The sequence below is a fragment of the Eretmochelys imbricata genome, chromosome 9 (genome assembly GCF_965152235.1).
Source record: "Eretmochelys imbricata isolate rEreImb1 chromosome 9, rEreImb1.hap1, whole genome shotgun sequence".
Classification (NCBI taxonomy): domain Eukaryota; kingdom Metazoa; phylum Chordata; order Testudines; family Cheloniidae; genus Eretmochelys; species Eretmochelys imbricata.
This window is the reverse complement of record NC_135580.1, coordinates 48,851,880-48,869,607: the sequence shown is the minus strand read 5'-3', so window position 1 is coordinate 48,869,607 and position 17,728 is coordinate 48,851,880. Positions and strand designations below refer to the sequence as shown.

The 17,728-nt window shown below is 45.5% G+C and overlaps 1 protein-coding gene across 12 annotated transcripts in view; it reads right to left on the bottom strand.

Moving 5' to 3' along the window:
* ARMC8 (armadillo repeat containing 8) overlaps positions 1–17,685 on the bottom strand; it is a 181,819-nt gene extending 164,134 nt beyond the window's left edge. For 8 of the 12 annotated variants that reach the window (XR_013347187.1, XR_013347191.1, XR_013347188.1 and 5 more), the window contains exons 1-3: positions 17,566–17,685; positions 13,461–13,537; positions 6,459–6,530 (exon numbers count right to left, since the gene is read on the bottom strand). Coding sequence is in view for 3 of the 12 variants with exons in the window: in XM_077827229.1 (XP_077683355.1) it covers positions 6,459–6,530; positions 13,461–13,537; positions 17,566–17,610 (194 nt within the window). In the remaining 9 variants the exon portion in view is untranslated. Of the gene's footprint in view, positions 1–6,458; positions 6,531–13,460; positions 13,538–17,565 lie in introns of those variants that run through there. The other 4 variants (XR_013347195.1, XR_013347193.1, XR_013347192.1 and 1 more) reach the window with 2 other exon arrangements.
* Positions 17,686–17,728: the final 43 nt, after the last annotated feature.

Sequence of the window (17,728 nt, the reverse complement as noted above, 5' to 3'; positions counted from 1 at the left end):
CGCATCTTCAAAAGTTTGGCTTCGGGCCAAGGGGCTGTTTGGCCAAACCCTGGCCTTGGCCTGAGGAGGACTATGGCAGGCACCTCCTATTATTTCTGCCCCGTCTCCTTGACGAGTCTTGCCTAGGAGACCCAGAGCAGAAGTGGAATGGGGGCTGAAGCTTAAAAGGCTTTCTTTGAGGTGCAGGGGTGTGGATCCCGAAAGACTTCAAGATCCCACAAGTCCTTAAGGCTGTGCACGTAAGAGTCCGTATTTTGGGCAAACAGGCCTGCACAGTCAAAGGGAAAGTCCTGGATTGTGTTCTGGACCTCAGGTGGTATCTCCGACACCTGGAGCCACACACTGCGTCTCATTGTAATAGTGGTGGCCATGGTCCAAGCCGCCAAGTCCGCCGCAACTAACACGGCCTGGAGGGAGGTTCTGGAGACCACCCTGCCCTCCTCAAGGAGCGTGCTAAACTCCTTGCACAAGTCAGCCGGAAGCAACTCCTGGAACTTTGCCAATGAGTTGCAGGAGTTGAAAGCATAGTGGCTGAGTACTGCTTGCTGTTTGGCCACTCAAAGCTGGAGCCCCCAGTCGAGAAGATCTTTCGGCCAAAAAGGTCCAGCTTCTTAGCATCCCAGGACTTAGGCGCGGGACCTGGCTGTCCTTGCTTCTCTTTGTGAAAAGGTGTGTGTATCCTTTCTGAGGCACAAAATAGCGTCTTTCCACCTCTTTAGCAGTGGGTGGTATAGAGGCCAGAGTCTGCCGGAGCACCTTAGTGGTGTTTTGGATTGTTCTTATTAGGAGCAAAGCCACCCTAGAAGGACCCTCCAGGGCAAGGATATCCAGCATCATGTCAGACTCCTCCATGACCTCCTCTGCCTGGAGGCTGAGGTTTAGGGCCACCCTCCTAAGAAGGTCCTGGTGTTCCTCGCTGGTAGGGTGGTGGTGATGCCCTCCACCACCTCATCTGGCTAGGAAGAGCAGCAGCCCGTGGCATAAGGTCTTCCTGTTTTTCTGGCTCTCTGGAGGCTGGGTCAGGTACCTCGGAGCCTCCCATGACTGTCACATGCGGGGTCCGGCGAGCCAGCGACATTGCTGGGGGGGAGGGGAAGGCGCAGGCTGCAGATGCCACCAATGCCAGCCTGGATAGACGCTGCAGCTGATGCCGCCACCGCCGCTGATGCCTGGACTTGCAGTGCTGGGGACTCCACTGCTGTGGCAATGAGGTCCCGTGCTGTCTCGTAGGTATCCGGCATGGAGGGAAGGTCGAGTTCTTCCTCCAAATCCTCCCGAGTCGAGAAGTTCACCAGTACCAGACTTGACAGGCCTGAAGTTGGGGCCGGAATCAATGGTGCAGGGTCTTGAGGCCCAGACCGTGGGTGTCCCACCAGAGGACGCAGCCCGCTGGAGTCCCCTTGCACCTTCTTGACAGGGGAACGACCCGTCTGCCTTCTTTTTCTTATGTGGCACCAGGGACTGTGATCGGTGCCGCCTGGTAGCACTGGCCTTACGAGTTGGGGAGCGGAGCTGGTGCTCCTTAGAAGAGTCCTTCTGTGGTACGGGGACATCCCACACTGAGGCCGGGGTGCTGTGCACCAATGATGCCGGTGCTGCTTCCGGTGCCAGCTGTGGGTGGAGGGCTGACTCCATCAGGAATAGCTTCAAACAATAGTCCCATTCTCTCTTAGTCCTGGGTCTAAAGCACCTGCAAATTGGGCACTTATCTGTCTGATGGCCCTCTCCTATACACTTGAGACAGGCAATGTGCGGATTGCCTGTGGGCATAGGTTTCACACGCCTCTCACACAGCTTAAACCCCTGTGACCGAGGCATGCCCCAGTGCCTGGGGAAACTAGGGTAGGGAGAAGCCCCCCAAAGTAAGTCCAACTAACTACAAACTACTATATAACGAACTAACAACTATGTACAACGAAGAAAAGGGAACCACTAGGTAGGCACTTGCGAATGCAAGAGAGTGAGCTGTTCCAAAGACCGTCACTGGCAGCAAGAAGGAACTGAGCAGCCAGCAGGTCGGCAGGGATCTATATACACTGCCATAAAGGTGCCACTCCAGCGGTCTCCACAGCCGACCCAACGGGTACCGCTAGGGGAAAAACCTTCCAACGATCATGCACGCGGCCTGCACACACACCTATTAGAATGCACATGAGCAACCACTTGAACTTTAAGGTTTCTTTCCACCAAGAAGCATGGTTTTTCTGCTTTGTTTAGGCAGGGGCAGTTCACACAGGCTGAAGACAGACCGCACAGCAGTAGCAGAAGATGGTAACTAAGATTTGTTTCTGAAAGCCAACATGGGTCTGTTCCACAATAGTAACATATAAATTTCTTTTCATTAGGTACCAGACACCTTGTGTAGTTTTCAAACTAAGCCCTTTCCCCACATCATATAAAACTATCATCTATGGTCAGATACATCCCAAGAAGATTTTGTAGGGGCATCCCATTCACATCTGGCCAACCCACTGTTTGGAGCATCTCTTCACTGAGACTACGAATGCACCAGCATCTCCAACTGTATCCCAATACACATAGTAAACACAGAGTAAAAACTGCTCTAAGGATTTGAGGTGTAACTGGACTGGGGAAGGAGAGGAGTGGGGGAACCTTGACAAGATATAACAAGGCCCAGTAGAGAGGCAAGTGATCTCACCTTGACCATTTCCTAGACATGCACAAAATTACTGAGCTATTCCAGCTACTCCACCCTGTCAAGCAATGGGAGTAACAGTTTTTAAAATTTCTGCAAGTGCTTCAAAGCAAGACAGATGTTGAGGCATCAAAAATCTTTGTTGCATTGATTAAACCCAGAGACTAAAAGTTGTTCCAGAGTAGCAGCCCTGTTAGTCTGTATTCGCAAAAAGAAAAGGAGTACTTGTAGCACCTTAGAGACTAACAAATTTATTTGAGCATAAGCTTTCGTGAGCTACAGCTCACTTCATCGGATGAGCATCCGATGAAGTGAGCTGTAGCTCACGAAAGCTTATGCTCAAATAAATCTGTTAGTCTCTAAGGTGCCACAAGTACTCCTTTTTAAAAAGTTGTTTGTATCTGGTCACCTCCCATAGTGTTTCTTAGAAAGGATCTGTTACTAGGTAGCTGAAATATGGGATTACATTAAGATTCCCTCTCTTGAGAAAAGTGCAACCACATCATTTTTATGAAAGTTTTTGTGATGGCTGCAAAGCTGAAAGGTAAAAACCTTATTGGAAATTAGGTCATCCTATTGAAAAATGCTGGAACTTTTGATGGTATACAGATGTGAAGAAAAGTACTTTGCACATCTATATTCACCAGAAAAACCCTTGGTCTGAGGGCTGACAGGGAGGACATGGGATTCCATTTTAATTTTTGACAACGGACTAATGAACTAACTAGTTTTGTAGTTTTAGATGAGTGTCCCCCTTGTTTTTTGAGAAATGGAAAAAAGTTAAGGATGCTCCTAAGAAATAATCAGGATGGGAAAATTAGTAAGTGGCTCCTTTGTCAAGAAGACAAAATGAAAACTTGCCAAAAGAATGCTGAGGGAAACACAGAGAAAGGGACAGAAAATAATTACATTGAGGAAAGAAGAGGCTGGGGAGATTTTATTTATATATACTGAGGGCAAACTGATTCTCTCCTTAGTGACATGGGGGGGGTGTTACAGAATTCTTCGATCTGGCTATCCACTTGGGGAGGGAGAGAAGAATTCTGTAATATACCCCCCATGTCACTATGGAGAGAATCAATTTACCCTGAGTAAATGCAGTCCAATTTTTCTTTTCTTTCTTTTTTTTTTTTTTTGGGAGGGGGGGTGGGAAAGAGGTGGTGTTGAAATCAACTCCTTAATTTATCCTACTGAACAGAGTGAACTGACATCAAGGGGATGCTTATTCTGAACCCTAGTCTGGGAAGGTCTGGCGTGCTTGCTGGATTTCCAAAAGGAACTGGACTGTAAAGGTTCACTGGGGACTTTGATTTGGAATTCATTCATTCCTTTTTTTTTTTTAAACTTAAATTTCACTACCACATTATAGGAAGCAAAAGGAGTCTTTCAAGTACTATTCTGTGATCTGATTTATCTCTGTCTAAGAGGCCCTGGGGTGATTATATCAGCCTCTAAAGGGACAGAGGATTATTTGGGAGACGCTGTCATTGAACAATCCAGCCAGGGAGAAAAATCTTCCCGGGTCTTCCAGTCCAACTTATATTTATTAATAAACATGGCCCTAAAATCCTTAATATAGGATACTTCCCAGCATGATCTTTACCAAAATTACTCTTGAGGAATTCTGCACCACTGCGCAATGCAAAATTTCGCAGAAATGAATGTTGTGCATGCAGAATTTGGTTTCCCCCACAGAAATTGGCTGCAGTGCTGCTGACTGCCACTAGGGGCCTCTGGACCCGGCAGAGCCCAGCTCACACATAGAAGACACTCCTGGGGAGCAGGGGAGGGAACTAGAGGGTTCCTGGCAGCTGCAGTTCCCAGCTTCCCCTGAGGGAAGGAGATAGAGACACGCAGGAAACTCCATGCAAGCCAGGGACCAAGCATCAGGCTGTTTCTCCCTCTGGATCCCTGAGCTCTGGGGTGCATGGGGGTAGGTGTCTGGACTTGGGGGGCCACAGCTGGGCTCTGGGGAGGAGAGGGGGCAGGTGTCTGGGCAAAGGGGGGGCCCCCACGACTGGGCTCTGTAGGGGAGGCGGGTTGGGTGTATTGTCTGGGTGAGGAGCTCCGTGGCTGGGCTCTTAGGGGGAGTAGCTGTGGGTGTCTGGCCCCCCGATTGGGCTCTGGTGGCGTGGAAAGGGACAGAGAAAGAGGAACTAGGTTGTCATAGAGGTTTCTTTAACTCTGTACTCCGGGGGGGGGGGGGGGTAGGAGCGAGAGTGTGTGTGTGTGTGTATTGTTACAGACATACTTGCTGACAGGTATTTTGAAATAAATTACCGAATACTTGGAACTGGCATGATTATGTAGTGTTATTCTGACAAATAAAATTTGCAGAATTTTAAAATATAGTGTGCAGAATTTTTAATTTTTTAGCGCAAAATGCCCCCAGGAGTACAAAATGAAGACAGGCAAGGTCTTTTCCCTATAGGTTTTATCAGGATAAATGGAGAATCTTTTTCTAGTTACAGGCTGACTCTTTAGGATCCTCACAACATATTTTCATGACATTGAAGATCTTGGCAGACTCTGGAATTTGGGATACAGACTCTGGAATTTCAGTATCAGGCTCAAAAGAAGGGGGAATCTCCCCACCCTCTGTATGCACAGCAACAGCAGAGGATGGGACGATAAGAGGCACACAAAGGCTTGGAAGGTCTGCTCAATTTGAAGGAAAGCCAGATTCAAGAACTGGAGAATAAATACACCTGTTAGAAGGTTCAAGAGGAAGAGTGCTCTTCAACAGAGAGAACCCCAGGGGCATCTTTTTAGGGGGTGGAATCTGCCCTGAACTATGCCTGTACTCTAGCAAATACCTGGTTTTTACCAACCCTGAAGCTAGCGTCTTCCTTTAAGCTATTTGCATTTGGTAAGGAGGGAAGAAGAGGGAAAGTTCACCAGATTTTGGAGAGCCTTTTCATCAGTGTAAACTCCTGGGGAATCTGGAAGACTAGCGTCACCCTGCAAGCCTACTGTCCTGCCAGGGAAGAGCAGATAGGACCTGTTAACGCAAGCCACTCTTTCATGAGCCACCAGAACCTGCCTCACGAGGCGGGACCGGGACCCGAGTTGGGACCAAGAGTGGGCTGCACAATGACAGCACAATTGGTGCACTCTGTTCTTCCACATATTCCCCCTCCTGTCACCTTGCTGCAGCTAAAGGCTGAATGACAGCCAAGCCTTGTGGAGGGGAAGGGAAGAGTCACAAAATGACAATTTCTCATTGGGTACCAGAGAAGCACAAAAGAAGCATCCCATTAATTTGCACCAGTGGAACCAGGAAGCATTAACACTTGCTGAAGCAATAAGTTGGTGATACTGGGAAATTATTTCTTTATTTTTGTTATTCTGTGAACTGGGTAAGGGACAGAAACTAAGGTTATCTTTGTGTTTATTACGTTATTGCTTTAGAATGGTACCTTTAATGTAAAATTGCAAAATTCTGCTAGCCCTCTCACAGATTGATTTACTACAGCATGGGAGTAAAATATAATCACTTATCTATCATCAATGTTATAAAAGTTGGAAATTAGATTTTGTACTTAGGCCGGTAGGTTTTCATAACAATATGCCAAGATTGCTTTAATTAATTCCTTAACATTCCAATGATAAGCATATTTACTCAATCACCTGTTCTGTAATACATGAACTTAAATATTCCAAGTCTCTAAAAATTACATTAGGGAAAGTAATCAGCCAACTACAGCTTTCAAAATCAGGTCAAAAGCAGTGCCTGTGATGTAGAGATATTTATTCCCAACCTATTGTGAATTAGTGAAAAAAAGAGTAGCAGAGGACATACCTTGGAACTGCTCCCAAAACAATCAAGTTCGCTTTTTGTTTGTTGTTTCCAATTACAGCATTTTTCATATCTCTGTAAATCCAGAAAGAAAAACAAACCCTGGTAAATTATGCTGAGGTACTAAGTAAATTTTATAAAATTGAGCCCTGTTTCCACAGATTCTATCAAACTCTTTCAGATCTCCATTCTGCACCTACAGAGCTGAACACTGCTTCAGGACACAGTACCTTTCCAACATCTTTGGCCACAAAACCCAGATCTCCAGGTTTCCACTCTGCCCCAGCTCATTCAAATGAGCAAAAACCCATACCACTTTACGTTAGAATCACACGTGGAAGCAAGTCATTACTGATGAAGTCAGATGGACCACTTGATCATGCCCACCTACTTCAGCCAGCATCTAAAATAAGTCAGCTGTGGGGAAAACATTAAACCTTGGTAATGTGAAATCAGAAGCACGGTTCTGATGGGAGCAGGGAAAAGTCACTTCTTACCAAAGGGGAGAGGAAGGAAGGAAGGATAGTCCAGTGATTAGGGTGCAAGCCTGGGACACCGGAGACAAGGGTTTAACTCCCTGCTCCACCACAGGCTTCCTGTTTAACCTTAGTGAAGGTTACAACCTGTATGTGAGACCAACTTCTGTTGGTGGAAAAGATAAGCTTGAAGACCCCAGGTTTTCCAGCAACAGAAGGTGATCCAATAAAAGATATTATCTCACCCACCTTGTGTCTCTCATATCCTGAGATCAACACGGCTACAACAACACTGCAAACAACAGCCTCTATGCCTCTGGTTCCCCAGCTGTAGAGTGGAAATAACAGCACTTTCCTACCTCACAGGGATATTATGAGAATACATTCATTAAGGGACAGTAAGGTGCTCAGATCGTATGGTAGTGGAGGTTAGATAGTACCTAGGATAAGAAGGCAGGACTACTCCACACAAGAGGCAGCTGTCTAATATAACAGTTCTACATCCCAGGCAAGCTCCTGTTGAAATGCTTAGTTTGCAATCTAATATGGTGCAGAAAGTTACTGTTGTATACTAAAAACCACAAAGCACTCACTTGGATTTTTTACATTAGTTGCTTTTATTACACACATGATTCTCAATGAGTTTCAGGGAAGACCAGCAGTCTGTTACATTACCAGCTTCCAGACAACTCAATAGAACAAATTTCTTAACTTCTCTCAAACTGTATCAAGATGTAATTGATCTTAGACTTTGCAAATGCAGAAAGCATAAAAAAATTCATTTTTGACTATTCAAAACCCTTCGAACTAGCAGAAAGGCAAGATACACAAGACTTCTAAATTCCGTTCATGCATTTCACAACTCTAACCTTTCAGAGTCAGATTAAGTAAAACTGTACCCCAATTTTTTTCAAATGGTTTCTCATCTTCAGTGTTCGCTATTAGAAAGTTCTCTATCCAAAGCAATGTTCAGACTGCCATTAAGGCCCTCTATTTTCACTCACAGTTTTTTCAACAAAGTCTCACTTTACAGCCAAAGTGTTTCCATGTTGGACCTTTTGGGGGATTTAGATAAGGCAGGGGTTGGCAAACTTTTTGGTCCGAGGGCCACATTGGGGTTGCAAAACTGTATGGAGGGCTGGGTAGGGAAGGCTGTGCCTCCACAAACAGCCTGGCCCCTGCCCCCTATCTGCCCCCTCCCACTTTCCACCCCTTGACTGCCCCCCTTAGAGCCCTCAACACATCCAACCCCCCCCACTCCTTGTCCCCTGACTGCCCCTGCCCGGGACCCCCGCGTGCCATGACAGGCCCCTGGGACTCCCATGCCTATCCAACTCCCCCCGTTCCCTGTCTGCCCTGACCCCTATCCAACACCCCCTGCTCCCTGTCCCGACCCCATCCACACCCCCATCCCTGACAGGCCCCTCAGGACTCCCACACCTTTTCAACCCCCCCCCCCCCGCCCCGTTTCCTGTCCTCTGACTGCCGCCCCCAGAACCTCCACCCCCTGCTCCCTGTCCCCTGACTGCCCGCCCTTTATGCAACCCCCCTGCCCCCGCTCCCTTACCATGCCGCTCAGAGCGGCAGGAGCTCGCAGCCATGCTGCCCAGCAGGAGTGGCGGGCCAGAGCGCTGGCAGAGCAGCGATGCTGCGGGGGAGGGGGGACAGCAGGGGAGGGGCCAGGGGCTAGCCTCCCCGGACAAAAGCTCAGGAGCCGGGCAAGACGGTCCCACAGGACGGATGTGGCCCACGGACTGTAGTTTGCCCATCTCTGAGATAAGGGCAAAACAACTGAAATGCCTTTTTTTTTAAAAAAAAAAAACACATTAAAATAAACTTTAGAAGACTAAGTTTGCGTGTGTGTTCCTAACTGAAGGCTAGTCACCATGCCAACTAAGGAGGAGTTAGGTGTTAAGAAAACAATATTTGCACCAGGTGCACTAAAAAATTTCCACCAATCTTACAGTTGCAGTGCAATCCATGGAATTTTACATTTACAGACACAATTTTAATTGGATTTGCTTGTCAGTTTGTGTTTGCTTTTCTCTGTACCACTATTTAAGCAAGGTCAACAGAAAGATTAAGCGTTTTCGTCTCTTCCTGATTTTTTCCCCCTAAAAGCCAGGGAAAAAGAAGGAAATTCTAGGCAGAACTGGTAGCTACTGTTGTCTAACGCTTTTCCATTACAAAAACCGTTTTTTCAATTGTTTATAACTTTGCCAAGCTGTTCAGGTAAAAACTTTCCATAACGTACATACATACGTATGTGTGTGTGTTTAGAAGCATTAGCACCTACAGGCTTTGGAACATGGACTTCAAATTTGGTGGAGTTTGCATTAGTGTCAGATGTGCCTGGCTTTTCCTTTCCCTATGAAAAATCCACCCAAATTTGACCAAGTTATATGCAGATGCGCAGTGCTTCGTTAGAGACTGGCAGCTCTGTTCTCCAAAAAATCTGCCTGCAATGAGCATGCTCCACTAGGGTGACCAGACAGCAAGTCTGAAAAACTGGGACAAGGGCTTGGGGGAGGGGAGGAGAGAGATAATAGGCACTTTATATAAGACAAAGCCCCAAATATCGAGACTGTCCCTATAAAATCTGTTCACCCTATGCCCCACCCACACACAGCTCCTATGCCCCACCCACACACAGCTCCTATGTCCCTAGTGGACACACAAGTTTCGCTGAAGTCTGTGGCTGCTGCAAGTGCTCAGCATATCTTCTTCATAAATTATGAAGCCAAAAAGGGACCACTGTGATCATGTAGTCTGACCTTCTGTGTAACACAGACCATAGAACTTCCCCAAAATAATTCTTAGAGCATATATTTAGAAAAACATCCGATCTTGATTTAAGAATTACCAGTTATGGAGAATCCACCATAACCCTTGATAAACTGCTCCACTGATTAACTACTCACTGTTATTTTACACCTTATTTCAAGCCTGAATTTGTCTAGCTTCAACTTTCAGCCATTGGGTCATGTTATACATTTCTCTGCTATACTGAAGAGCCTATTATCAAATATTTGTTACCCATATAGACAATTATAGACTAATCAAGTCACCCCTTATGCTCTTTGTTCAGCTAAATAGATTGAGCTCCTTCAGTCTGTCACTAAAACGCATGTTTTCTAATCCTTTCATCATTTTTGAGGCTCTTCTCTGAACCTCTCTGATTTATCAGCATTCTTCCAGAACTGTGGAAACCAGAACTGGACACAGTATTGCAGCAGCGGTCACACCAGTGCCAAATACAGAGGTAATATAACCTCTCTACTCCTACTTGAGATTCCCACATTTATGCATCCAAGGATTGCATTGGCTCATTTGGCACCGTGTGCTACTGGGAGCTCCTCATGTTCAGCTTGATTATCCATCAATATCCTCAATCCTTTTCAGAGTCTGTTTCCCAGGATAGAGTCTTCCATTCTGTAAGTGTAGACTACATTCTTTGTTCCTAGATGTATATGTTTACATTTAACCATATTAAAAAGCATATTGTTTGCTTGCACCTGCTTACCAAGCAATCCAGATCACCTGTATCAATGACCTATCCTCTTTATTATTAACCACTCCCCCATTTGTTGTGTCACCTGCAAACTAACAGTGATAATTTTATGTTTTCTTCCAGGTCATTAATAAAAATGTTAAATAGTATAGGGCCAAAAACCAATTCCTGCGGGAACCCAGTAAAAACACACCCACTCCACGAGGATTCCCTGTTTACAATTATATTTAGAGACATATCAGTTAGCCAGTTTTTAATTAATTTAACATGTGCCATGTTAATTTGATATTGTTCTACTTTTTTTTAATTAATATATTGTGCGGTACTAAGTCAAATGCCTCACGAAAGTCTAAGGCTTTGTCTACACTACAAAATTAAGTCAAGTCAACATATAGCCCCCACAGTAATTACAGCAGCCTTTCATGTCCATAGTGGCCCCTTCTGTTGGCAGTGCAGGTCCTCACCAGGAGCTCTTCCACCAACTGAAGTGAGGCATTGTAGAGCACTGACAGCCCCATGTGGTGCTCACAGCCCAGAGCACCAGACCCGCTTCTGGGGCTGCCAGTCTGGATCCCTGCTGTCGCCTCCCAGTGAGGGATTTGAGGGAGGGAGGCGAAGGAGAGCCCGACAGCCTCCCAGTGAGGGACTGGGGGAGAGGGGCAGAGAAGAACCCAAGACCGACAGCCTCCTGGTGAGAGATGCGGGGGGTCAGGCTGACATCCAACAAGCAATGTAATTACACCCTAACTACATGGAACAAAGCATTACACCTCTCATGGAAGTGGAGTTATTAGGTCGCTGTAGTGGGCGACTCTCATCAGCGGGAGCACCATTGTAGTGTAGACACCTACAGAGTTAGGTCAACATAAGCGGTCTTACATCAACTTACCTCTGGAGCGTAGACCAGCCCTAAGTATATTACATCAACATGTTACCCTTCTCAGTCAAACTTATAATCTCATCAAAAGGAGATATCAAGTTAGTTTAACAAGATCTATTGTCCAAAAACCCATGTTGATTGGCATTAACTATATTACCCTCCTTTAAGTCTATATTCATCGAGTCCCACGTCAACTGCTCCATTATCTTATTTGGTGTTGATCTCAGACTGACAGGCCTATAATTACACAGGTCATCCCAATTACTCCTAAAATATTGGCATATTAGCTTTCTTCCAGTCTTCTGGAACTTTTCCAGGGTTCCAAGACCTTTTGAAAATGGACACCAATGCTCAAGCAAGATCTTCACCCATCTCTTTTTTAAAAACCTCTTGGATACAAGTTACTTGGACCTACTGATTTAAAAATTTTAAAAGTATTGGCTGCCTCCACCATGCGGAGGCTACTGCTCTAATTTCAAGGCAGTCTCTTCCTTGAAGCTCTTCCCTCACACGTTGCTGCCAAGGCCCACAGCAACAGGCTCAGAAGAACTGGCTGTTTGGAGCAACAAGTTCAGGGGAGAAGTGTCCCCTGCTGCCCCCCACAGCACTAGTGCCCAAAAGGTGGGGAAAGCAAGAGGGGAGATCCCAGATCCCCAAAGGGGATGGGTGGGTGAGAAAGGAGTGCATATAAGTACCATGGGGAAGAGTGTGGTGACAAAGAGGCAGGATGCAGTGTCCAGAATACAGAATTGAGACAAGAAAAGTTTATAAAAGGGGTGGGGGTGTGGGGAGGACTGCCTACAGTGGGAACAAAGATCTAATTTGACAAAAAGGAAGGAAACAAAATGCATTTATTTAAATTGTCTTTAATGCAATATTTAACTTCACTAACTGAAAAGCACATTCTGTAGTCAGACTAGATTGCAAGATTCACTTCTTGCCCGTGAATTTTACTCCCAGCCCACAGCCTGAGTGAAAAGGTAATCAAGTCCTCACCACAGAATGAGTCTGATGCCTCTGATCTAGGGAAATGCTTTCGATGATTAGTTGAGTTATCCGAAGAGGCTGACTGCAATTTTTGCTTCTTTTTAGACAATTTTTTCCTTAGAGACTTATGGCAAAACTTGGCTAGAGAATGAGATGGGCTTGGGAAGGAACCATAAGTGAGACTGGACCTTGGCCTTCTCAAAAAGCAAGCGTGGGGGAAAGGAGAGTGCAGATGGAGTCTGATTCTTCTACACTGAGTGAAGACAAAGAATCTGTAACATTTACACTGCATGATTTGGGGTAGGGAAGTGTGTCTTGATCCAAGTCAGAGTTGCTGTTTAAACAGAGAACAACTTGAGGCTTAAGAGCCAGATGGGAGCCTGAGGTGTTTCCAGTTCTATAAGAGCAGACTGACCCAAGAAGCAGTGTTGTAGTGTGTTTGTGGACTTTCAAGGTAGTAATCAACAGAGGGGCCAGGCATTAGTGCCAAGACACACTCTGGGACACATGAGAGAGAGTTGAAAGGCAAGGAGACAGCCTGTCCCAGGAAGTCAGTCCTGGGCAGCTCAAGGCCTTTTTTGCTGTGTAAAGGTGGAGGGATGAAGAATTTGTGGACCCAAGTTGAGACAGGAAACAACCTTATAGCATCAGTCAACAAACCCTGAAAGTTTTCCTTCAAAATCTTTCTATCAACACCTTCTCCCTACTACTACTGATGCTAGGCTAGAGGAAGAGAAAAAATAGATTCTGCCTGAGCAAGTTGAGAGAGGCTTCCCTGTGCTGAGGCTGAGTCAGAAGGTCAATACAATGTTCTATACATACTAGCAAGGGAAGACTGTTAAAGCAGAGGGTGGACACATCTGCTGTGGTGATGGAATAAGGACAGAATTCCAATCAGACCTGAAAGAAGGGCACCTGCTGCTCTTCTGGTGATTGTGAGGCTGCGCTACCAACAGTATGCACTACAAAGCGATAATATACTAAAATATGATTGTGTGTTTGTATCTGATCCATGTAATACTTTCCAAAATAAATTCATGTAGAAATTTGCAGAGTATCCCTTTCTTTCCCTTCAAGTGCAAAGCTGCCGGGTTTCAAGCAAACCTAGACTACTAATGATAGAACTTAAAACTCAAGTTCATATTACTTACATGACACCTTGCAGGACTTTCTGGGGATCAGGATCAAATAATCTGTCAACATAATGGCGACTGCTAGCAGTTACTTCCTACGGAGAAAAAGAGAATTTATACTTTGTCAATTCATGCAGTGGCAAATTCCAAATTAACAGCAATGCCCAATGAGACACAAAACTACAAAACCTACCAGATAAGATAGTGATAGAACTGCACGATCACATTCAAATGCATAATATTTACAACCAAACAACTTCTAAGTTAGGCGTTAACACTGTGTGTGAGAGTGCAATTTTGAATGGGATGTGCTTATTTTGGTATTCATACATTGGGAATGAAAGGAATTGTGTGGGCATTCTAATGTTTGTGTTTGAGACAAATGAGTCATGTTTGGTCTAGATGTCAGTGTTGCCTTAATTTGTAATTTAACCACTTTTTTGTGGTTGAACGGAAAGGCAACACTTGCGGAACATTACCAGTTCGTTAACTTTTTTTTGTGGAGATGTATTATAACCCCACACAGGAAAAAAGTTCATAAAACAGTTAAGGTTGCTCAAGAGGAATACCCACCTACATAAACCCTAAAAACAAGGGAGTGCTCAGTTAAGGTATCCTTCTTCAACACACCTTACCCTCACACATCACATTCGCCACTTTCATTGACAGAGTCTGCCTTTCTATAAATAAGTCCAACACACTCCAACGCATACAGTAACAATACACACTGCATTCCTCACAAGACTAATTTAAAACTCTGATCCCAGAAACTACATATGTATCCGCTAAATATTTATGCGCCATTTATTTTCCCTTAAGATGTCCAAGGTTGGAAGTGCATTCAAGTGACTAGCATCCCAAATCTTCCCTTCCTAGAAGGGAAGAAGGGAGGGAAAGCTTCCACTCCAAGTTCACGATGACATACATACAACAAAGTGTTTTTCTTTCATCTCAGCAAACTGTTCTCAACTTCCCAGAAAATTCATCAGGCCACAATAAAAGGTGGCCTAATTTTCAAAGGTGGAGAGCACGCAGAGATTCCATTGACTTTAATGGAATTTGCTGGTACTCAGCACTCCTGAAAGTCTGATGACTTATTTAGGCTTTCCTAAACTAACATGTAGAGTTAACTACAGGCATCCAGTTTGGAAGAATGGATGCCAACCTGGAAAAATGGTATTGTTTGCCAGCTGAGCCTTTTCCCTTTATTAGGCTTCTCATATTCCTCCCCAATGACTTTCTTGAGGAATGAAAGGGAACTAAGTTCAGTCATGCTTTTTGAGTGGGGAAATATGTGCCCTTGGATTTAATTTACTCCTCTTTATCCAGCTGAATTTCAAGGATGTCCATTATCTTCCTCCCTACCATCTCATGACTATCTGGGAGAAGCGAAAAGAACCTAAAGGCCCCCTGCTTCATTATGCCACCTACATTCTACAGGAATGCTTGCCTATCTGTCCCAAGGATGAAGCTTTTGAGAGTAGAACGGGCTCAGTAGTAGACTTCCACCACCACCAGAAATATATCCAGAGCAAACCCTGTGTATAAATGCAAAATGAAGACCTCCCAATAAGTGCTGATTCTAATCTAGACGGTCCTTTAGCTTATTGACTAGTACTAACCCTGCCACCCAAAGGTTAACTTGTTCACTCACTGCTGGGAGGAACATCTCATCACCAATATCCATAAGAATGAGTCTCTCAAACCTCCCCAGATTTTTCATATCTATTGTTACCAGAATTTATTTGCTCATAGTTTCAAAATATATATCCTTCAGTCTTGTAAGGAGTAGCGAACAGAAATGGTAATATAAAAAACAAATAGCAACTGGGGTATAATATAACCTTGGCACTATTCTATTCAAACACAAGTAACACTTGCCTTCACACTGCTTAAAAGCTTAATAATCAAAATTAAAGACACAGATACTTCAGCTTTTAAGGTACCCATTTCAGACTGGCAAGTAGGATTTTGGTTCACAGTGTTTTCATTTTAAGATGTGGGACAGTTGCATTTAGTAATAAACACTGTTACCCAGAGGTGAAGGGGCAATGTATTCCTTTATTTTGCCATTTAAATAAAAACCACTGCCAATTATAACAAAAAATCAAAGAAACGCCACAACAATCTTTCCTTTTTCTCTAATCACAACCTTCCACTTTTTCTCAGCGCAATGGTGGGTGCACTAGAGTGCAACCACCATGGGTATTCTGTCTGTTACCTCCTCCCTTCAGACCAACAGGAAAAGGAAATACTTTCATGCTACGACTCCTGGGTTTTTCCATTCTAAAACTCCAGTGCTGTAGAGGAAGGACATCATGTTGTCTACACCAACATGTCAGCATAGCAGCAGCGGATGAGCCTCTTCACAAGACAGCAGTAACATGGCCATCAGAAGAGCACTCAAAAGTGCTACAAAGAGCAGTCTTCAGTGACCAAGACAAAATTACTATTTGCCAGTGATGAGTGGGCAAGGGAGCTTCAAAAGCCCTGAACTGACAGCAGTTTTCATAAGAAAGGAACCTGCATCCCTATATATGGTGCAAAGTTTATAGTGAAACTGTGTAGATTCAACACCAATACGGGTAGAGGAAGGTAAAATGAATACTTTCTGAAAAAAGGAAGTAATACTACCATATCTGCATCGGGGGGGGGTGGAGTGGGGGGGACAACAACACTGAAAATTATATATATTGCAACAAAAAGAACCAGAGAATCCTGAATATTTAACATCCAAAACACTGATTTTTTTAAATTAGAGTATCCAACACAAAAAGTGTTAGTACACAATACTGTTTTGGCTCTTACATCTTTCCCCACATCTAGCTATAAGGCATCTATTAGCTACATAATAAAATACAAAAAGAAAAGGAGTACTTGTAGCACCTTAGCGACTAACCAATTTATTTGAGCATAAGCTTTCGTGAGCTACAGCTCACTTCATAGGATGCATAAAGTGGAAAATGCAGTGAGGATGTTTTATGCACACAGACCATGAAAAAATGGATGTTTATCACTTCAAAAGGTTTTGTTAAACCCTGGATTTGTGCTGGAAATGGCCCACCTTGATTATCATGCACATTGTAAGGAGAGTGATCACTTTAGATAAGCTATTATCAGCAGGAGAGTGGGGTGGGGGGGAGAGAAAACCTTTTGAAGTGATAAACACCCATTTTTTCATGGTCTGTGTGTATAAAACATCCTCACTGCATTTTCCACTTTATGTATCTGATGAAGTGAGCTGTAGCTCACGAAAGCTTATGCTCAAATAAACTGGTTAGTCTCTAAGGTGCCACAAGTACTCCTTTTCTTTTTGCGAATACTGACTAACACGGCTGCTACTCTGAAACCTAATAAAATACAGACACATACGCAAAAGGCATACATACACTAAACTATAATTTTCTGTCTTCATTTAGGCACCATTTTCATTTCTTTATTCCTTTTTTCCAACAGACACATTCTCTCCCTCTTTCATGCTATTTTCCAATTTGTCTAGTTTTATCTATTTCCTCTATCCTTTCTCACCTCTTCCGCATGTCTCATATGTGCTTCCCCATCTCTTTTCCCTTCAGTGCGTCCCTCCTGGATCCTCCCCAGCTCCACAAGGGGGTGCCTTATCTTGCCTGGGGCCCGCCGTCCTCGGTAGTAGAGGAAGAGCGAGGAGGGACGAGAAGGCGAACTGAGGTGGCTCGCTCTCCCCACCCTGGGCCCTGTGGTTTCTCCTGGGTCTCTCTTCCCCGCCGCCGGGATGCACAGGCGCCGGGCACTAGGGGGTCACACTCACACCAGTGGGCAGCTTCCTATCTCTGCACTGACAGGCCCAGGCCATGATGGCTGGCACAGCCAGGCCCCTGCCCGCGGGCCCAACAGGGCACGCCTGGGGGAGCGTCCCCAACTGACAGCACCTAACGCTGCTCGCCTGGGACAGATCCAAGCTGACCTCGGTAAAGAAGCCAGGGCCCCCGGCCGCCCGGAGAGGAAGGGCAGGGGGGAGCCAGAGCCCCCGGCCGCCCGCGCCCGCACTAGGGCTCCGTCGGGTTTCCCCCTCCTGCATAACACCGCACAGGACAAGCCGCCGAGCGGGCTCCAGGGCCCCGCTGGGGAAGGGCCGGGCACTCACCGAGAGGACGCTCATGCGGAGCGGCGTCTCCAGCACACACGCCATCTTGGGGGCGCGCGCGGCAACGACGGCACCCAACCCCGCGCGAGGCGGCCAGCGCTACCGCCGCCGAGCCCGGCCCACCGCCGGGGGAGGGGGAGGGGGAGGGGGCGGCGCTAGCGCC